The 23,469-nt window shown below is 36.8% G+C and overlaps 1 protein-coding gene across 1 annotated transcript; it reads left to right on the top strand.

The window, feature by feature from the left end:
- Positions 1-7,122: 7,122 nt before the first annotated feature.
- Positions 7,123-8,128, top strand: LOC149226527 (ubiquitin-conjugating enzyme E2 1-like). Its single transcript, XM_089380222.1, has 5 exons — positions 7,123-7,262; positions 7,419-7,444; positions 7,533-7,622; positions 7,777-7,865; positions 8,000-8,128. Exons 1-5 carry the CDS (start codon positions 7,123-7,125, stop codon positions 8,126-8,128), a joined length of 474 nt encoding a protein of 157 aa, XP_089236348.1.
- Positions 8,129-23,469: the final 15,341 nt, after the last annotated feature.

The raw sequence follows: 23,469 nt of genomic DNA, 5'->3' as shown, positions 1-23,469 counted from the left end.
CTGATTTTGCCACATGTTCTGTTGCTGAGTGTTGAACTGCGGGGGTTGAAAAGAAGAGGAGGGGTCTGAAAACATACCTGGTTGCCTAGGCTGCCATTGACGACGCTGGTTAACAAAATATGTTGGTTCTGACTCCTCTTCTGCTTCTTTGTATACTGCCTTCAGACCAGGAAGTGAAGGGCAGCTTTCTGTCAGGTGGTCCTTGGTGCAGATAGCACATATTTGGACTGTATCCAGCGGGAATTCTTTGTGGCTGTGCTTCTTCCTGCATCGTGGGCAAAAGATGGCTAGATTCTGCTCTACCTTGGCTTGCTTCTGTTTGGCCTGCACAATGTCAAGTTGTGTAGTTAGTGTTCCCAGGATATCAGTTTTAAAATTTTCTAGCAAATTTCCAAGTTCCACCCGTGTTACTCCCTCTGTTAATGTTCTGTTATCTCTGGGGAAGCGATCATATTCCGCTGGTTTTATCCTCGTGCTGCCTCTTGAGCTCCTGATACACAGATCAATGATATCAGCAAAATTTTCCTGATAAATGTCTCCTTTCCCCATGATGTTTAACGTTTCGATCCATTGCTCTCTCATACCTCTAATTAATGCAGTTTTCAACACGTTGTCAGGCAGAGGTAGTGATGCATAAGGGGATCTTTGCAAGTTATATTGGAAACGTTCCACATATTCTTGTAAGGTTTCATTTGGTCTGGCTGACATTTGAAAGATTTCATCTTTTAGTTCCCTTGACCTACAGTAATCTTGGTATTTCTTTAAAAAGGCTTCTTTCATTTGGTCCCAATTGTTAATAACCCCACCACCTAAGCCCATAAACCATCTCAATGCAGCCCCTTTTAATGTAGAGGGGAACAGTTTCAGTTTCTGGGGATCGGTGGTGTAGTCATATCCTCTACATAATACATCAAATTCGAACAAGAATGCGTGCGGATCTTCTCATGTGAGGCCATGAAATGTGGGAATATGCTGGAGAGGGATGGCTTTCATGGGTGCGTTTGCTGCAGAATCTACTATCGGATATTGCAATGTGGAGGTCTGGGTGTTTGGCTGATTTTGCGCCATGGGATCAAATATATGCCAGTAATCTTCAGGAATTTCCAAGAGAGTGTTCCTTGGTTGAGGAGGGGTAGTCTTAACAGGGATTGTCTTGACACCACTCCCTTGATCAGGGATGATAATGGCCCCAACTGTCTGCGGTGAATGGATTCCTTCAACAAGGATTTTCGCATCGCTTCCCTTGTCCGGGCTATTCAAAGACTGGTTTAATTCAATAGGAGATCTAGGTTCCTCAATTTCCCCTGTTTCTCCTTCTCCTTCACAAAGGTTACTTTGGGTCCCTTCGTGCAATGGTCCAGGAGTCAAATTTTCAATTTCTTGAAAATCCTGTTCCTCTGTTCGACTGTGCACCTCAGCAAAAGCTTCGGATGGTGATCCCGAGGCCTGAAGGGAACTAGTAGGCTGTTTAGAATTAGCTTTCTTATATCCTACTGATGGCTGAGAGTCGGCTTTCTTGTAGATTTCGTCTATAAAGGTCGTTCGTCCAAGGGTCACCGGCCCCTTGGCTTTGGATGGAGGCTTTTGATCTTTTTCTAACTTTTTCTGCTTAGTCGTGCACTCCAATTAAACTACTAAATCCTATTTAACTGGCAATTCTACTAAGAGAGCGGACGGTGGAGCAGGGCTTTTACATACTCCGTACGCAGGTTCTTACCTTCCATTTTTAAAATCCAACTCCCTCCTAGCAGATTTGCGCACTACTCTATAAAGGACAAATGGCTATTACTCCTTCCCCAGCAATGGCGCCAAAATGTAGAGCTATAACTAGGGTCTCTCACACCACCAATTATTCCACATTATTAAGTCAATCCGGGATCGTTTTGTTCTTGCAAGGAGTAACTCAATCCGAGGCTGTTCTGTCCAAGTAGTGCTCGGCAGTATAGCGTTCTAATAACTTGAAAGGAAACAAACACTAAGCTGTAACTAAATCAATTCAGGAAATGAAATCACACAAGGCAGATGATCAGTCAAGGGTACGGAACCAATAACCCTTCCCTTTAGAAACTGATAAAGAAAGAAAACCAAAGCATGGGCTTATAGGTCAGGGAGCTAGGCAGCGTCTTGCTGGGCTCACGACAGCCTTAGGCCTGCTATCACGCAAAAGCAATAAAGGCAGATTGGCGAAAGTAAACTGGGACAACAATCCTTAAAATGGAACAGCAGTAAAGAAATGGAACAGCAGTAATGAAAGGGAACATCAAACTATCATAAACAGGAAACGTCAATCATATAAAATGGAACGGCAAACCCAAATGGAACAGCAACCCAAAAGGAACAGCAGATCCAAATGGAACAGCAAACCTAAAAGGAACAACAGATCTAAAAGGAACAGCAAACGTCGAAGTATGTACACGGTCTATACTACTGCAGCGATCCGAGAGTAATGTGTGATGTGACTGTGTTTCTGAACAAGATAATATTACCTTCAAGCCTCACAAATACTTATTTCATATGAATCCAATAATGATAACATTCATACCAATATCTTGCTGTAGAAATGCAATTCGAATAGATTCAGTTTGTGTAATACAGAGATGTGAATTAAAGAACTTATTCGGATTTCAAATATTAATTAAGAAACATAGTCTATCAGAACAAAGAGATATCGGATTACTGTAATGAAAGAAATATGCAAACCACAAAAATCACCGTATGATACAACAGCGAGTGACCGTCGGAGCTGGGCCCTTCGCTACGATGGTACACTGCTTAGAGTTACTTCAGATGTAGAAACGAAGTGAACACCAAATCCTTTATATTGATTGCATTAACAAAAGTGTACAAAATCAGATCTTACAAAAGCTCAGTGATCAAAATCGTTCTGAGTTTTTAATTAATTAACAGTCCTCCCCCCACGCTCGGTGGCGTGGTGCCTTTATATAACAGAAATGACGGAGATGTCTAGATACAAAAGATAAACTTAAAGCAGCGATCCCTCAGGATCGAAGATCCTGAGGGATTCGCTATTCGTTCGGGTCTCCTCTTTCCTTCTTGCGTTCTCCGTCACGATATCCTGCATCCTTTTCCTGGGTTATTCGGCTCCAATTTTGCTTGATCTTGTCCGCATCTGGTTCCCTGTCGACGGGGCAGAAGTTACTTTCCTTGCGCTTCTCGTTTTTAATCGATAATCCCCTATTTCCGCGTCCTTCTGCATAGAAAACATCGATTATTAGTAATTAAGCTTTATTTGCCCATTTTTACACAATTTACCAAAACCCTTATGTTTTTAGGCTCAATATGCAGAAAAGATTAGAAATAGTATTGAAAAACCACTAGATTACTTATCAAAAAGCATACCTTCCAGGTGCTCCACAATGTGGTGAGGATGTAAATTTTGTTATAAATTTGTCCATAGTTAATTGACCCAATCGAAAGTCATGAAACTCCTCAACTTTTTCATCATAAAACCTTTTAGTTAGATATTTTTCCTTAAAATATCTTTAGAATTTGTCCCAAGTTATACTTTTCTCATTTACACCACGTATTGTTTTTACTTCCTCGAACCATAGGGTGGCTTTTCTTTGCAGTTGAAAGATGGCGAAACAAGCCTTTAAGTTATGATCATATTCGTACAACTCGAAATACTTATTCATGTTGATGAGGCAGGATTTTGTTGCATCTTCTTGTTCACCATCAATTAGGGGAGGCTTTATCTTCTGGAATTCTCCCTCAAGTTCTACTTTTTGTCTCTTTTGCATGTTGTGTTATGATATATTACCAGATTCTTCTTCCTGTTTCTCTTCACCGCCTTCATTTTCTTCTCTCTCAGTATGAAATTCTTGTTCGCCACTCATGTTTTTCTACTCTGGACTTGGTATTATTTTTCGTTGATTCTATCTAACTCGGAGACGCTTCATGACCTTTTCTTGTTCCTGCATCAACCATTCATTATCTACCCGCAGTCGAGCCATTTCCTCTTTTAACTCTTGCACGGTTTCCAATATTGTAGTGTTAGTGTTAGGTAGCTCTTCTCCCAATTGCACCCATACCTTAGGATCGGTTGCGTGAAAGGTTGTTGCTCCTATCCCACTGACCATTTGGTGTGGTATAGTTTCCATTCTTCTCATACTGGCTGCTTTTCTACCTCTCTGTGTACATCACAAATATTGTTATTAATCATTTTCCAAAGGTCTTAGTTTTTTAACTTGGGTTCTCTCATACCACATGTCACATACCCATAAGTAAAAACCTTTAATATTTCTTTTATTTTTTATTTAACTATATAACAATACATTACATTAGTCCTTCAACATATAAACCAAAGATTTACTTATTTAGTTGTATAATAATGTAATTGACTCGGCCTCTAAACATATAAACAAAAGGATTTATCAATGGCACACCACTTATTTAATTTTTGAATCATTGCAGTAGATAGGAATGTATATAAGATCTATGGTACTATTTACTAATGTTTTGTGATGATATACCTGTCACCTCACACGAGTTTAACTATACCTTAGGTCACATGACTCAGTTTAAATCTTTAATTACATCGTTCGACACCTCTTCAATGATTAATGACATTATTTAATTTTGGGCGACTCAGTGCCCCTAGGGATGGAGACCCACAACCTCTCGAGCTTCGTCGTGGTTTCGAGCTGGTTCTTGCTGCGTGGGTAAGAGTGTAGCAGTGCTCCGGCGATTGAGTGCAGCATTGACGATGCTCTCGCGATTTCCAAATCAGACGTGGAGAAATTTGTCCATCAATCTAAACTCTATCACGATGTGGAAACCGACCCTTTGGTGCATTTTCAATACGCGGGGTTCGGTCTTTGGTTCTCTATGGAATTCTTTCTCATTAATGGATTCAGCTTGTTTTTTTTCCTTGCTTCGGAAGCGTTCTCATTGATGGTTTTGAAATTTTTCCATGGGAACTCAGATCTTTCCTATTTTCATAGTTTACCTCCTCAGAGTATCTTCTAGGTGGAGTTCTAATGTGTCTTTTGTATGGACATGTATATACTTCGGTAACTTCAATTTCTGTATTTATGACTCTTAGTTTATTTTTTTAAAATTCTTCTTTCAATCTAATCCATTTTTTTTTATGCTTATCAGCCAGGTTTGTCATGCCCAAGCTGAAGCATTTGGAAACCTCTCCTCCTTTTGCCTAAATACCTATTCGTCAACAAGACTTCACCAGGTATGCTTGAGGGATTTTTACATAATGGGGATTTTTTGGCTTCTTTTATGTTTATAGTTGAATGTGTCAAATCTGAAATGGATTAGTGGTTCCACTACCTTGCTTGTATTTGGTTTTAAGTGTGAGAGCTATTAATTCAACGTTAGACTCTCTAAGGTTTATGCATATAAGATGAAACCCTCGCTTGGGGTTCTGCTTTGTATTGGTCAGTTCTTTAGATCTAAACTAAAGGTGTTTCGATTTTGAATACATAATAATTATTGCACATTTTGGTTTTATTCTTTATGCACGAATTTCTCTAGTTTCGAAATGTGGCGCTATAATTTTCCATTAACTTAAAGTACATTGTATATGGTATTTACTTGGTTACTATTTAGTGGCATATCTTATTTTTGCCTTTTGGGTTGGAAAAGTTCTTTCTTGGTCATATCGTTTAGCTAAATTTAGTTTGGGATCTGCCCCCTTGGAGTTAATTTGTTACTTGAAAACCCTCCATCCTATCTTTCTCTCTCACTGTTAGTTACTTTCAGATTCACTGGCAAACGCTTCCTAATCACTGGGTCCATATTTTCATTAGTGAGTAGAATAAATCTTCATTTAACAGTAAAGTAGATCTCCTAGACCAAACTTCTTCTCCGACTATCTTCAAAAGGATGAACACAGTAGATCGCGAATCTAAGACACCAATGTCCCAAGAACCAGAAGAGATGAAGGAGATGCAAGATAAAGAAAGTTGTAAGACCGTAGAGAAAAAAAAGAAAGCTACAACACCAATCTCGCCAAGAAAGATGAGGAGCACACAATTAGAAACTAAGAAAATTATAGGTCCAATAGACTAATTTGGTCTCGGTGGACGTTAACCACCACCACCATCATCATCATTTTCATAGTAATTAATTTACTTTTAAAAAAAACATATCCAGAGTGCTAATTAGAAGATAAATCTTATGACTAAATAGATAGGATTTCAAGATTATAGTTATCTGTCTGGCTTATAATCCAATTTTACTTAAAAAGCAAACATATCCAACACGCTAATTAGAAGATAAATCTTATGACTAAATAGATAGGATTTCAAGATTATACTTATCTGTCTAGCTTATATTCTGGTTGAACTGGATTTTAATTTTGTGTGTCTTGCCTCCCAACCTTGAGACCCTCTGTATGGCTTAAGTCTCCACCCAGCTACCCCTCATAGGGTCTTCTCCTCAAGAACTTATGTCTTGAAAAGTAGTAGCTATGTCTTAACTAGACTTAGCTACTTTGACATTGTTTGTCCTTCCAGCATAGTTAATGTATTCCTCTTTTTTTTTTTTTTTTTCTGTACATCTATGATACCTCAATTCTCTTGATCCCTTGGAATAAATTCTTCAAATAAATGGTTATGTTTGGGTAACCAGAAAAACTAACTATTTGAAAAATAAATTTGTCACTACCTTAATTGTCAAAGTCAAATAACTAACTAGTCCCTATGCTGTTATACATACCGCATACATTAATCATTGCATATATGCTTTGCCTAGACAAACTATAAACATTAAGAAATAATAGATTCAGGATAATAGTATTAAAAAATTGGGGCTAGGACATGCTCGTCCGCATTAGCTATCAACCTTGGTTTAAAGTCTGGAATGATTTAAAAGAAAAAAATATAACTTAATAACGAGCATACATAATGTGCAAAATACTTTCTTTTTGTTAACACAAACAACGACCTTGTTGTAAGGTCGGCGCGCGGACAATTAAGGGAAAAAATCTTTATAAATAAGGAGGAAAAAGAGCTGGCGTTATCATGTGGTTGTAATCAGGAGAGACATACAACTTCATTGCTTCTTCTTCTTTGAAATTTTTTCTTTGCTCACCTGTGACCTTTTCTTCGCTCGCATCGTAGTAATTGTGGTATCGAAGGACGTAGGATGGAGGGAGGAAATAAGTCTAGTGCGTGCATGAAGAGGCTGACGGCTGATCTGAAGAGGATGGAAGAAGACGCCCCTTCAGGTGTTAGCGGAGCTCCGCGGGAGGATAATATTATGTTGTGGGATGCTATTATTTTCGGGTATATATATCAGGGTTTCTGCCATTTTCTATGTCTTCTTCATCATTAAATAATCATGTTTCTGCTTCTAACATTTGGATTCATCTGAATAAGCATGTTTTGCTCACGTTTGATCCAACTAGGTCATGACTGACCAGTGTGCATATTTGTTTGCAGGCCTCCAGAGACTATATGGGATGATGGTGAGTATTTCCCCAAAGTAAGACTCCCTGTCTACTTCGGAGATTTCGATTGACTCAACTTGATCAGTTTTGTATCTCATTTTTGTAGGCATATTCAAGCTAACGCTCGAGTTTGGGGAGGACTATCCTATCACACCTCCAAAGGTGAGGTTTGTATCGAACATGTTTCACCCGAATGGTAAGTGCTGTCTATGCGAAATTAACTTTTTCACATTTCAGTAAATACAAATTGATTATTTAATATGTTTATTAAATAGTATTTGATGGTGCAAGAATGATGAAATCTAATGCAATAGGTTAATGGGTTAGTTCAATTGGTTCGTTCTGTGCAGTTTATAATCATGGTGGCATTTGCTTGGACATTTTGCAAAACCAGTGGAGCCCAGCCTACGGTGTCGCTGCAGTTCTCACTTCAATTCAGGTACCTTTTTCGTTGTGAGGTTTTCTTCATGAAGTATAATGTGATATTCTATATGAAGGAAATCTAAGCTACAAATGCTTTTAGCTGCAATAGTATTGTTGCTAATTACTTATGTTCGTATCGTGTGGGTGCAGTCATTGCTGTGTGACCCAAATCCAAATTCTGCTGCTAATCCAGAGGCTGCTAGGTTATACTTCAGTGATGTCAAAGAATATAAAAGAAGGGTCCGCCAGGTTGTTGAAGAGAGCTTGTCTGATGTATAATAGAAAATTTACTTGACATATGTTGAATAGATAAAACATGTCTATCATCTAATGTAATCGTGGTAGCGCTAATAGCATTACCTCAATTCCGTAAGGGAAAATATGGAAAATTTAATAGTATGGCACTCAGAGAGTGGTGCCTGTGAAAGGCTCGTAAGCGACTGTATTGATAGTTAGAAAAAAACGATAGCCAGTATTCGCCTTAGTTAAATAACTATCATAGTTAATGATTTAATTTAGTAAAACAAAAATAATAGTTTAAGTTTACTAACAACTCAATATCGGCAGAAGTACAACACAGTAAGGTACACACACCATTCAGTAACAAATAATATAATGCATAGCTATCAAATATGAATTTATACCTCAAGCAGATTGTAAATAAATCAAAGGTTAACTTAAATGATTATCTGCATCGATATATTATCAGTAATAAATTACATAGTCATAGAAACCATGAGCTTAAACTTAGTATGTGTGTAATTTAGTCGAAATTCTATTCATAGGTAAAACTGTGCTTCTAAGACGTCATATTAAAACACCTGGAATGAAAAAAATTACTAATAGTTCATACATATTAGTTCCAAGGGAAATATAATAGTTCATACATATTTGACACGAGACAAAATTCTTCAAAATACAGACTAAACCCTGAGTATTTCCAAGGGAAATATAATAGTTCATACATATTTGACACGAGACAAAATTCTTCAAAATACAGACTAAACCCTGGTCCTTCCCTGGAAGTAATTCAACTATGGAATTAACCATTATAGGAGTTGTGTTTGCATAAAGGAAGATATGCTCAAAACATGTGCCTGAATACAAAGAAAAGGAAAGTGTAAATGAAAATAGAAAATTCAGGGCTTTCCACAGGACGAATTATTAACCCCAATTAACCTAAGAACAAATATGAGAAATACAATATTGATGAAAGAACTGGAAACAATGTGTTCCTTCAACTCCGGTATTCCCCAAATCACCATAGAGTCTAAACCCAGAATGGAAACCTCGAACTGACCTGGTGTGTGGAGTGTCGACGTGCACCCATTGATGGTGTTACGCCACTGAATAGAGAAATGAAAATTTCAGGAATAACTAAGTTATTCCAGATTAAAACAAATCGGTGGAATGTAGCAAACCCATAATCTATTTAAACAAGCTTAACTTATACTTAAACTAGGGAAGTTGCCATGAATTGAGTTTGACTGACCGGGCCGTTATCATAGTCGCCTCCATCCCTTGGCATAGTAACAACACGTACATACATTATACAAAACAAAGAACTTCTGAAACTGACTTGGAATCCTAGTGTTAACTAATCGTCCGAAATTCCGTGTAGGTAACAAAGGTAGGGGAAATTAAAATATTTTTACCTGAAATATAGCGTGCGCAGTAACCCTGGAAGGAAATAGTGCAAAACGAGTACCTGGCAGCCTGCACAAACAAATAACTTTCAACAAATTTAGCATAAAGAAGTAACAAAAGAAGGAAAAGCTCGAGCATAGTTCTTCAGAAGTATAAAAACTCATTTTTACCTATTCTTCAGATAATGGAAGTCACCAAATACCGAGGAACCCTGCTTCTCATTCTCTGTGGATGATGAAGCAAGAACCACTGCTAAAACCCCTAGGAAACCATCCAAGAGGGCTGAAACTGGGAAGTCAAACCACAGAGAACAAAGGAACTGTAAAATTTCTACAGGTTTGCGGTGGCAACAGATATAGATGCAAGGTTTATCTAGTTTATATTCTCAAACCAGTAAGGGAGTGACGACAAGTCCACCCTTGACCCTGTAAAAGAACATAAAGGACATTAGAATAATTTACGATGGCACAAAAATAGAAGATCAGGTGAGGCAAGGCTAAATACCTGTTATTGAAATGCAACACTTGAACTCTGGCGAAAATGTGTTCATTCTATCCAAATTCGTGGCGTAAATGTGGCTGCGGAGGTCTATTGTCGAATAGGAACCAGAGCGGTGTTGCTAAGTCATTATGCCAATACAGCCACAACAAAATTACAATGCATCCAAACCCATAAGGCTCAAGGTGGGTTCGGGCTACGGGGAGACAGACATGGCTGTCTGATAGCCATTCAACCATTCCATCCATCCATATGTTACAATACTTTTGAAACGTTGTCATTACTGCTATCAGATGGCCCCCATGTGATAAGGGCAAAGGTGGTAAGCGATGAGAACACAGTCAGTTTCCCAAGATATAGGTACAAGCTTCGATAAAATATGACAAACATGACAATATACGAAACTCTAAATATTGAATGGGATGGATATTAAATTTCAGTATATATTTATATATTACATGAATAGTGATCAGATTGATGATATCACTATATACTAAAAGTATTTCATTGTAACCCTCATGGCGTTGAAGGAGAATTATTAACTAGGGTGTATACACTATAGTATTATCATTGTGGCGAATACACCATTGTATCCCTTAGGGTGGGTATAGGGATGAGATGACTATATAGTACGCATAGATATATATAAATTCAAAATTTTTGTATAAATGTAAGGGGTAAGATAGATACCCTTTAGGGGTAGGATAACTATTAAATATGCATCCTAGATGAAACTGCGAATAACCCTTTACTGATTGAAATGAGAACTATAGCTTTTGCCAAAATAATAAGAAAAAAATTTCTATACTTGAAAGGAGATGTGACACAGTCTATTTGTCTATTTATCAATCTATCTATCCCTCTTCTTCTCCCTTTCTCTCTATCCACCTTCTCTCTCTCTCTTCTTCTTCTCTCTCCATGTCTATCTCTCTATCTCACCCCACAAATGTACACACTTTTTCTCCATATCTCTCTCTATCTCCCCCTCCCTCTTCCTCTACCTGTCTCTCTTTTCCCCTTCTCTCTCTCTCTTCAACATCTCTTTCTGTATCTATCTCTCTTCCTCCCTCCCCCTTTATTCCTCTCTCTTCATTCCTCTCTCCTCCCTCCTTCTATACCTTTACCTCCACATGTCTCTCCTCCTTTTTATATGCTTCTTACCATCAAAACTCTCTCTCTCTCTCTCTCTCTCTCTCTCTCTCTCTCTCTCTCTCTCTCTCTATATATATATATATATATATATCCTTCTTAGTCTCACTCCCTCTATTCCCTTCCTCTCTTCCTCTCTCTCTCTTCACTACCACTACCCTTTATCCCTTACTGTATCTCTATCTCTCCCTTGTCACTCCCTCTCCCTCTCTACCTTTCTCTCTCTATGCATTTTTTCTTCCCCCCCTCTCTCACACTATCCAACTCCATCTCTCTCCCTCTCTCTCTCCCTTTCTCTCTCTTCCTTCCTCTCTCTACCTCTCTCTCCCACCTCCTTATGTCTCCCCCCATCACTCTCTCTCTCTCCACCCTCCATGTTTTTCAATATCTCCCTCCCTCTCTCCTTCTCTCTCTCCCCTTCTCTCCCTCCTCTATATCTAAGTATTCCTCTCTCTATCATCCCCTTCTTTCCCTGTCTCTATCCTCTCCTTTTCTATCTCCTCCCTCATCTCCTATCTCCCTAGTTCTATATTCATCTCTCCCTTTTCACTCCCTCTCTTTGTCCACCTCTATCTCTCAATGTATTTGTTATTTCCTCCCTCTCTCCTTCTCTCTCTCTCCCCTCTCTCTCCACTTTAGTCTATGTCTCTCTCTTCCACTATATTCCCCCTCCATCTCTCTCTCTCTCCCTCTGTATCTTTTGAATCTAATCCCATTGTAATAAATTTAAGAAAGTATCTGTATTTGAAAAACAAATTGGTTGTAAAATATTAAACCTATATTTTGGATCAACCATATCCAATAAAATACAATAATAAAAAACTTAAGAGAATTATGCAATGTAATTCCTCTATCATTGTTAGTGAGTCCTCTTTTATTAAATTGAATCCCTCAAATTCATACAAGCACAATAAATTTTGATTTGGAATAAGGTGACAAATTGTAGAGAATTATATTGTTTTCCTACTGATATTTTTGCAAAAAATAGTTAGTGTTGTATACTATGTTAATTTTCCATTAAATCAAATGCTTGTCATTTCAAATTTTCACACATCTTAAGAGGTACGTGTATGTTCACGTAGCATAACTTAGTTTAAATGTATAATTTTTAATATACACACAGACATATATTTTATATTTTATGATGTTGATCTTTTATTCAATCTCTTCAAAACAGTTCAAAAAATTTTCAAGCATTGTATTTAAAAGAAACTAGATGAAGAATATCATATGAATTTGAAAATTTCAAACTCATATGCCAATGGATAGATGATTCCTTCATGAATCTAACATCCTCAACTACGCTACCTAAGGACAAATTTATCCCTAAGTCCACTAGGCTATAAAATGGTGTTGCATGAAATTTTGTATAAGGGGTGCTAAATTTGTAGATTTTAGGGCATAAGAGGCTCATTCAAGCACTTGATTTTGAAATTAAAATATCTTGATCAAAGGTTTATGAAACCCTCGGTCGAGCCCTTAACATTGTTAAATAAAGGATCGATCTAGCTTGAAGCTTGATTTAGCCTATATCCCAATTTAGCTTTAAGCTTGTATCTACTTTAAGGCTAGATCTAACTTTAAGGCTCAATCCAACCATTTTTTTTAGTTCCATGGCTAGGTTGTATTCGCAAGAAATTTAAAAAACATGGCTCAATAAAGCTCCTAGCTAACCTTGGGTCACATTGTTTAAGCCCTCAAAAAACATTATTGAGCACTTAAAAAAGGCCGGATCAAGTGCTTACATACAAAGAAAATTAAAATATAACAAATTAGTTTTTATTATGTTTATTACTTGGCTCAACCTGATTTATTGGAATAAAATGGACTAAAGAGAATACATATGTTTGTGTTGTCTTTTAAATTTATTATATTTATTATTATTAGCTATAATATAGTGACATTAAAAACTTTGACATACAAGCTTTCTTACATTAGATTTAATGCCTACACATCCAACGTATACTAGGTTGTAGAGTACCTCTCGGTGCAATGACTCTACAATACAATTATGTTCATTTCTTTTATCAATCTCAATAGTGAATTGACAAGATGGATAACATATTTGCCTTTCTCATCTATTGGTAAAAGACTTTTATTGACATAATGGAACATAGAAGTATCATCAGAAACCATTTGGGTAAATTATTTGCACAAAACTTATGTGGCATTTCAATTGTCTCTCTTGAATAAAAGGCATGCCTTAAGCACGTTGAGGATTGAAACATTAATTATTAAGTAACTAGAGGCTTAATATCTTAATTATTGATTACATCTCAACATAAAAAAAATAAAAGGAAGGAAAAGAAGTAGCATTGGTGGATGGGTGTATATCATGAATATATTCTGGTGGCTTGTATCCATTGTCTTCTACCTCTTGGGCCCTCTGGAAAATACCTAAACGATCAACTGGTTGGATACCAAACCGCATTTTTGATCCCTTTCATAAACCAAAATGGAAGACATCAAAGAAGGATCATATTCTCCATAGAGACTTCAAATGAGGTTTAAGCATTCATAATATTTTTCTAATATCACAAAAGAAACTAACTACCAAGCTTCAATAGTTTAAGAAATATTATATTTTGGAGATGCAACATTAGAAAGACTCTAGAAATCATTATGTAAGAATTACTTCCCTTTAGAGGTAATCAATATAAGTTCTTAGGTAATGTAACGGGAGAGAAGCAATAGGTTAATGGGTATAACAACTTGGATAGCTTTATCACCAATTTGCAAGCTGTCACTTAGGAGACACTGCAATAACAACAACAAGAAACTTTTTGATGCATAGGAATAGAACCAATTTATCTCATTGAATATATAAGAAGAATTTCGGAGAAGGTGATTCATACCAATTCCCAAAAACAAAATATCCGCCGGATAATATCGAAGTATGCATCTCCAAGTTAATTAGTCCCATTTACTAGCAAGGGAAACGTGTCAATGAGGAAAATGGAAGAGCCCTGACTAGGATGTCAAGAAGAACAAATTGAACAAGAATAACAACAAAAGAGGTCACCAAATCCAAATTATGTCTATTTTGTAGTCTATACTATTGGAATTGTATAAACATTTTTCAAAAATAGTTTTTATATTTATAATGCACTCTTTGATTGGAAAATAGACAAGTACATTGGATGACATAGTATACCTTCATTATTGACATATGATCCATATTCTAGTAGGAGTTTGAGGCAATCTTCGAAACCATATGTGGTTGCAATGTGTTGGTGGCAAAAAAAATTATATATAATAGTAAATTTTTGTGATACCTCATATGTTGTCGCAATGTGCTAGTCATGAAACAAAATATAATATTTAATTTTTCTCATACCCAAAATAAAGAAATATATTCCTCTAGAAGAAATACCATGAAAATTAAATGATCAAAATATGATTCTTATTGTCAAATTACACAAATTAGCTTTGCATACCATATATAGAAATACTTCAATCAAATATCCTTCTCTAGTGTTGGGAACAGAGCATTCACTCACCCTAAATGCGAGAGGCGCAACATACTGACAAAATTATGTGAGAAACCTTCCTATAACCATTCATCTAACTACCTAAAAGGGCACTTTTGAGTAGACATCAAATATGAACCATCAACAAATATACATGTGCTATCCAAGGAAGATGATGAGAGAGTCTTTTCTAATGAGTGGAATTGTATTAATTACATGCTTCAAGATTTTTCTATGAAGAAAGACACTCATAATATTCTTAATGGCATCCAAAACAAAAATAACAACTAGCCTTTTAGAAATACTATGGCATATGCCAAGTAGAAATTATGTTATTTTCACAAGGTGAGGTATGAAGGAGGTCATAATAATGGAAAATGCAAAGAAAACGTATATAATGATGTATGCAACAAATACACCTCCTTTTTGCTCCTCAATAAACCCAAACTCAAATGGTGAAACCATCCTTTCTCCTCCTCGATAAACCTAAACTCAAATGGAAAAACCCATTCTAAGTAAATCACTCGCAAGATCAAGAACATTTTTGAGGCCTTGAAAGTATAGAAAGTTAAATATAAATCACCCTGTGCAACAGTTTAGCCTTTGAGAAATTGTAAGGCTTTGTTGTATTAAAATTATGATATTTTTATCTATAAAATAAAAGACTCTTACTAACCACAAAATAAAAGATTTGTTCACTTATTTTGATAAGGGATCAGGTAATGTATAGATCGACCAAAGTCATACCTTGACCCAAATATTTTCACTCTAAAGAAGCAAACAAAATTTAATATAATAGTGCATGTAACGAAGAAGGCATATCACATAAAAGAAGCATAAATAAAATGCAACCATGAGAAGAAAACACAAAAAACAACTTGATAACAGAGTTCACCCAGCGTGCGTTACATCTCTGGACATTGCTCAAAGTGGGGAGGCCTCTTCATTCATCAGTAAAAAATCAACATGAGTACATGGAAAAATATACCTGCACCATCAGAATCCTAGCAAAAAATTAAAAAAATTGAGTATAACATTTACGCCTTTTTGCCATGGTCAAATCTATGCTCCCTCATAATCTTTTAGATTTCTCATAAAATTATCTTATGGATATGGGGGCAAATCCACTACTCACATGAATAAATGGATTACATGGTGGTGGGAATTCTCTCAGATTTGGCCACCTACTCGTCGCAGGGTCAAGTCACAACTAGCTCACTTTCTATGTCATCGTTGCTTTATTTAAAATGGGCGCTGCTAACCGTCCCTCTGGTGGAACCACTAGGCACTTTCAACTCCCGCCGACTTTTTTCTAATATATATATATATATATATATATATATATATATATAGATAGTACTGGTTTGCCCGACAAGGTTTGACCTCCCACCAGTGAGTCCAAAAAATATGTGTTTTTATTAAAAAATAATACGACCACTCATAATTCCCGCCTATTTTTTAGCGGTTATTAGAAAAATTAATAAGGTGAAAATTTAGTCAATATTGACTTTCCTAAAGGTTCAAATGTCACCTCATTAAGAAACCAACGAGCTATTTACTAGGTGCCATATGGTGCATGATGTTTTTTCCTTACTGCCAACTGGGTTGTTGATGTATCCTACCACATGTTGCCTCCTAATTGTGTGTCTGCTGACATCATCCTGCTGATTTCAATAACCTTGTAGATGATGTGAACATCAATACTTCTGACATCAGTGCCAACCTGTAGTACATTCTATGCAAACCTGCAATACATTTTTTTGCAAATTACATATTGTTATCACCAAAAGATGATCAGCTAGCCATCTCTAACTAGGTGGATCGAAACACACCATGTAGGATAAATTTTACCATAGTAGAATCACTTTCACCATGAGAAATAATTTACTAAACCATTTTTATTAAAAAAAATTCTCATTAAAATGAAAGAAAACCCATGGGAAAAATTAAATAAATGATCATTATTTATTTAATTTTATCTAGGAATAATTATTAAATCATTATTTGATAATTGATACTTATCACATTTAATTAAATCCCCTAAGAATAATTAAATAAATCTCTATTAATTTATTATTCCTTAATTCTCTTATTGGAATAATTGTTAAATCGTTATTTAACAATTATTTCAATTTCACACCATTCTTAATCCTCCCAAAATAATTAATAAATATTTTTATTTGTTAATTATTTCTAAATAAAGATATTTGGCAATTTTGAATATCCTTTCCCTCTCCAAAAAATATAAAAAAGTATTCCTAATGGCTAGATATTTATTTGGTAAATAATATTTTATTATTCTCCATTTTCAAGATTAACTAAATACTTTTTTATAAATAGGGGGGTTCTCTATTCATTCTTCACCATAACCATTATCATCGTCACCATTATCATCTCTTTTGACTTGAGCTCCCATTTGAGTTCTCCACATTCTTATAGGTTCTTTCATACATTGAGAGAGAGAATCGATTACTGAAGCATCAAGTACATCAAAGGAACCATCCCATAGAGGGGGATTTGCAAACCCATTTTTTACATCTCCTACATGAGGTGTTATCAATAAAATATTTATTCATTTTAAAGTCTTTCCATTTCGGTTATTCCATTGGATATCTATATTGTTGTTTGTTGTTTTGGATCATGTAAAATATTGTGTTGCATGTTTTCTAAGTTTTATCACAGATCTATAGCGTAAGAAACCACAAAATATTATCAGGGTCATGTGTCACCTAGTGATTTAAGTGAAGTACTTTTGGTATGCCTTCAAAGAAATTTCACACTAACAAATGGCAACTCCACTAGTGAATTAGCTACATTTATCATACAATAAATGGTGACTCCACTAGTGTAATAACCACGTTCTTGGGTGACTGAAGTTTCAGTAACTTTTAGCCTTTTCATTTATATTTATAGTATTATTTCCTTTTTTGTCAAATTTACTGATTCTGGTGGCTTTTTGGTTCTTTCCGCAAGTAATAGGTACCCGTCAAGAAGGAGATGGAAAAATCCATATGAGATCTATTGACTGAGAGTTATCAAAGAAAAAACACTTTTCAGCCCCATATTTTTGTTCCAGAGTGCACTTTTTGGTTCAAAAACAACATTTTCCACTATTCCAGGTCAGTACCTACGTTTTTCAGAATTTTTTTAGATTTGCCGAGAGTGTTACATGTAGACTAGAAATGGTACTTTACCTCTGTTTTTAGTCTCCCCTAGTCCTATATTCTATTATTTTTTATCTTTGATGAAGGAAAAATCCCCTTATGTTTTAGAGTACACCTCCACATTGTTAGGAAGATATTGGATAAGTGAGGAGTCTAGGGTTTCAACATTTTCAACCACTGATTTTTCAAAGTTTGATCCATTACTTTTCAACACTTTTGAATATGTTTATTTTATGTTTTCTACCTTTAGAGTTTGGGTTTTTCATTTTTCCCTATACAATCCCCTTGAGCATCCTAGATTTTGAAGCTTTATAGCTATCCCTTTCAGCATTTCTCACCTCTGATTTTTGTTGTTTGTCAGCACTATTTACAACATATTAGTTCCTCTAGATATCATTCCATTTGAAATTAGGCATTTTTGGCATCTTATGTTTCCTTCAATAGCTTGCTATCCCTATCTTTCTTAGCTTCCATATATCCTTTTTGGGTTGGGTTTTGTGTTCTTGATTGACTTTTTATTTTTCTATCATTTTCAACATTATTTATAGTATTTCAAAACTTTATTTTCAACAACAAATTGCATCATAAAACATGCTCAATTAACTCATCCACTTCACACATTATTCTCACACACTCACACACTAATCGAATGTGAGGTTGGTTAACACTTCCAATACAAGACTTGAAACACTACACATTAATAACTCAACGTACATAAATTAAGCCCACTTGGCTGCTAGGGCTAGACAATCTTTCTAGTTTAGTTGTACGATCAGAGGAATAGGATCCCAATAATGGCCATCGATCGATTTCATTGAGACATTATAGTTGACATATTAAGGAGCTTAAAATCCTTTACCATCCCATGATCCAAAGTTAGAGTGCATCAGAAACCCGATTCAGAGGGGGTTCAACTAGGTCATCATGTGAGGAGTTATCTTTTGGGCTACCCAACACATTGCGAGGAATCTCGTGCATTGGCTGACTGCCATGGTGACCAATGTTAGGAATTAACCTTATAATACTAATTTTGGGAAGCAACTAGTTCTCTACCCTACCTTTCTCTGGATAGTACTGGTGGGGATAAGATTCTGTCAAGTAACAAGTTATTTGGAAATCCATATGAAATAATAAATTTAAGATTGTTTGAGGATTTACACCACCTATAGGCTACAGGCATTTTTATTTGATAGGATGTGTTTGATTGTATTATAGTAACATCATTAATATATTTAGTTTACACTTGGCACCACTAAAGTATGTCTTTGCTTGTTGTTCGTTGCTCTTTTATTTGTACCATCACCTTTTTGTTTTTGGAGTCATCATTTCACCCCCTAGGCATTTTTCGCAGAGAATTTGAGGCATTCACCCTCAATTCTTGTTAGGAAATATTACTCTTCCCTGTCAAGTTAGAGTACATCCTACCATTCCTCGATTGATTCATCATTATGATTGTGATTCTACTTATCCTTCCATTTATTTCATTGACTTTGTGACTTCTTAACCCCATGACATAACCATGTGAGGCACCAACTTAGGGGTGGGAAACCAAGGTGGTAACCTATTTACCAACCAGGTAAGCCCATAAGTAGAACCTCCATAGGTGTTGTCACTCCTCCTCCATTGCTTCCTTTTATGGCTAGCTTGAGTCTCAATGATTTTAGCTACATCATCAATGATCCTCTTCTCCATGATCCAAATTGCATAGCTATGCCTACTAAACATTATTCAGGTATCCCAAAGTTTGCATGTAATCTTGGAAAAGATCCCACAAATCATGTCCACTTATGCCATATGTGGTGTTCATCCAAATCTATCAGTAAATACTCTATCCATATTCATCTATTCCAATGCACTATTATTGGAGTTGTTGCTAAGTGGTATGTTGATCAACCTAGAGCCACTCATTCCACATTTACAACTCTTTCCAAAGCTTTTATTACCTATTTCTAGTTACCTCTCTATTATGGCACTGGTACTAAACTATTGACTTATTTCTGTCAAAATTCTACCACTTGCCTATCCGAGCATGTTTAGGAATGGCGTTGAAGGAGGAGCATATGTAGAGCTCTAGAATTTGAATACCACATATATATGGATTTGTTCTTTAGATTTCTTTTGGCACCCATTTCTAAATATGTGACATCAAACTTCCCTAAGTCTGAGGAAGATGTGCACGAAGTAGCCTTAAAATTTGATCTGATCTAGGCACACTTAGGTTATGTTTATACTGTCATCCCCAGCCAACGACATCCTAATGCTACTAATGTACTTGATGAATATCATTTTGTGGATGGTATATTTGGGACCATTTCACACCCTCAACCATATGTTGCACCTCTAATGAGTTACGGTCAAGCTCAAGGAGGGACTAATTCTTCTTACATTTACCCCCTTCCCAATGTTTCACATGGGAACTCTTATGTAGGTCCAAACATGAAATATCCATATCCCCATCCGCATCAACATATGCCAAGGCCAACTGTTGTTCCACCTACCTATAGCAATCCTTTCCTATATCCTTACTATCTGTGTGCAGTTCCTAGCGCTCTAGCCTCTTCGGCACCAGTGCCCCATCTGCCCACGCCTACTCCACCTATGCCACAAAAACAAACTCCTCCACATGGTAAAGTGTATGCTCAAAAAAGTGTATCCAATCCCCCCAACTCTAAGAAAAATAATAAGGGGAAAGGTAACTGGAACCAACAATATCAAGGTAATCAAGGTAGCTAGGATCCACCACCCAATGAACCTCAAGGACCGCATCCTAATCTTGTAACCCAAAAATAGCGATGATAACCCAAGAAAAACAAGAGCCTTCATATGGATAAACCTTGTGGTTGTTGCGGCATATATAACCATTATAATCATGAGTGTCACCTTTTACCTCAGATGTGTCAAGTATGAGAAGCTCAAGAAGCTACTTCTAGAGGACCACAACCCAAAACTCCTCCTCTCGCTCCTACTTCATCTCAGCCAATAGTGCTTACAATTCTTTTCCTCACCAGTGATATCTTTCTTCTCAACGTACACAAGGTCAGGTAGCTCTGCCAACTCCATCATCTAGTCACCATGATTATGAGATTCTTATGGTGAATTTTGATGAGGTCAATACCAGATAAATCAACCTCTAGACTCGATCACGCTAATATGACAAGCCACCCACTAAGTCATCAACTGAGTACTAACCCCAAGTTTCCACTAAGCCTTTGTCATCATCCAATGGTACCTTATAGATCCCTCCGCCTAAGGTAGAGGTTACCCTTGAGATCCCTAAAGGTACATTACGTCGAAAACCTTCCTTTGTTAAAACCACCCATACCTATAGCATAGTAGATGATATGGTGTAGTGTCCTACTACCATGTCAACATTGGAAGTCCTCGCGACATGCCCATCCAGCATAAAACTCTACTATTTTCTTTAGGTGCTCTAGATCCCCAAGACAATCATATCATTATGTTTCATGTTGAAAACTCAGAAAATCCTCCCCTACCTTCATCCATTTCATTCCAGATCCGTGTCTCCATAAGAAACATCACTTTTCACTAGTCTATCATAGACAAAGGCGTCTCCACCTATCTAATGGTTGTTAGTGATTCAAACAAACATGGTTCACCTGACCTAACTCCTTCCACCATCACTCTCTGTGCTTAGGACTATCATCCCTAATAACCCCTTGGCTTATATCGAAATTGTCCAATCATTGTTTCTGGAGAGACTATCTCTATTGATATAGAAGTCATGAGTGCCACATTAGACTACAACATCATTTTTGGTCGTATTTAACATATGCTATGTCAGACGTATCATATGAAGTTCACTGTAATATGTGCTTTCACCATAATGGGAATATTGTCACCATCGATCATTTCACGTACTCCCTCACCAATGTTTGTCCCGGAGTCAATAAAGATTCCACCTTTGTTATAGACATTTTTGTGCCTTACAACATTGAGCATGAAATGTCCATAATCCAAGGGATCCAAAGTCCCTAAAAGAGTTGTTCCTAACCCTAAAGGAACAAGGTAAACAAAAGACAACTTCTCCCAGAGGTTCTCCACCAAAAACCACTCAGAAACAGTCAATTCAGGATCAATTCAGAGGCTCCACTAGCTGCCTGCATTGAAATGCAGAGGTTACACTGGCCAGGTGCACTGCAACGCAGGTGGAAGCACTACCAGGGTGCGCTGAGTGGGAAATGACAAATGGAAAACTCACTCAACGAGGTGGAAAGACCCTGGAAGCTTCCAGAATCTTCTCCAATGACACTTGCCTCAATGAATTCGACTAGTGATGAGTAAGAGGTTCTCAACCTCCAAGTGGAAGCAAGAACTGACAGAGAGAAGCCACAAGTCAAAACATAAGCTGACTCATCCTCTCTGCTTACATCTATATATGGATCTCTCACCCAGAGGTTCAGGAGGCTGGAATTTTGTACTTTGCAGAGAATTGCTGTTGGTTTGAGATTGAGATTAGTACATTGGGTGATTTATGCTTTGTTGAAGGAGAGGAAGGGATTCCTTTGCTAGGAGGTAGATGCTGGATCGGGACTCACTTGGTTGTATCTCCTCCTGAACTCTATTATCATATCAATAAAGCTATTTGAGTTTCTCCTATATGCTTGTACATCAATGATGTTTTGTTATATTTGCATATTTAGTTTATATCTGATCCTAAACTAGTTATGAATTTGAATCTATGTCTTTTGTGTATTTTTCCTCTCTTGTGATCTTGCAGGAACTGGGTGAAGCTGGACCAGTGAAAGAGCAGGCAGCGGGAAGTGAACAAAAGAGAGAGTGATTGGATCGACAAACTAGTGGAAGACACCGGTTAGTTACATCCTTCTTTCTCTATTTACATCTCATAAAGAAGAATACTTAGATAGTTTTCCTTGTTTGTTGCTAAGGCACTATCACACCTTAGAGTGGGATAGGGGCATTCTGAATTGGATACTTTTCCCAAGAACAAATTGGCGACTCTGCTGGGGAGAGTATCTTGTTAGTTTATTTGTGTTTCTATTGCTATTCATTTGATAAACTCAAGAGTGTCGAATTGAACTGCATTTGCCATTTACAAATGCAAAGTAGAGATCTGCTACTCTAGTCCATTCGCTGGGCCTGTTTATGATCTGAACAACTGATCCACAAGTGCTCTAACAGCCCTTTGTGATAGATCTTAGTCCTCCTATAAATCATCCTTCTAATTGTACCTAATTGATAGCTTTTATCCGGCCAAAAACCGTAGATTAAACTGCAAACCGTGACCCAGAACCCAGAAACAACTCTCGTTTTTGCTTCAGCGCAGACTCTGTGAAGAGGTTCTACATTTCAACGCAGGTCCCGTGAAGGCTACCTGCACTGAAGTTCAGTTTCTCTGTGCTGAGGGTGCGCTGATCAGCCTTTGCCTTGTGCAGCTGTGGTTCCCTGCTTCCTTTTGCTCAGTTTTATCTCTGTTTTTGCAGCCTGTTATCAGTGTGTGTACCTATCTGAAACCACTTTTCTTTGCCTCAATTCTGCCACAGTTGTATAAAGAAACTGTATTTGTTTTTGTGTATTTGTTACATCATTTGCAGTTTCCCATTACAAAATTAAACTAGTCATACTATCACCCTTAGATCTAGACCTGTCGTAAGTGTCGTTTTGATCTTAGGAGTGAGTTTGTTTGCTGTTCACAGTTGATTAAGATTTTACT

The sequence above is a fragment of the Pinus tabuliformis genome, chromosome J (genome assembly GCF_031772625.1).
Source record: "Pinus tabuliformis cultivar Carrire ecotype Pingquan chromosome J, CPIR1, whole genome shotgun sequence".
Lineage (NCBI taxonomy): Eukaryota > Viridiplantae > Streptophyta > Pinopsida > Pinales > Pinaceae > Pinus > Pinus tabuliformis.
The sequence above is the reverse complement of the archived record's forward strand: the minus strand, read 5'-3'. Positions and strand labels throughout refer to the sequence as shown.

What these genes read in the sequence shown, in the direction of transcription:
- LOC149226527 (XM_089380222.1), top strand. Translation starts at nt 7,123, where the DNA reads ATGGAGGGAGGAAATAAGTCTAGTGCGTGCATGAAGAGGCTGACGGCT. An exon ending in TGGGATGCTATTATTTTCGG is followed by an intron (nt 7,263 to 7,418) that starts GTATATATATCA and finishes ATTTGTTTGCAG; the next exon opens with GCCTCCAGAGACTATATGGG. An exon ending in GAACATGTTTCACCCGAATG is followed by an intron (nt 7,623 to 7,776) that starts GTAAGTGCTGTC and finishes CGTTCTGTGCAG; the next exon opens with TTTATAATCATGGTGGCATT.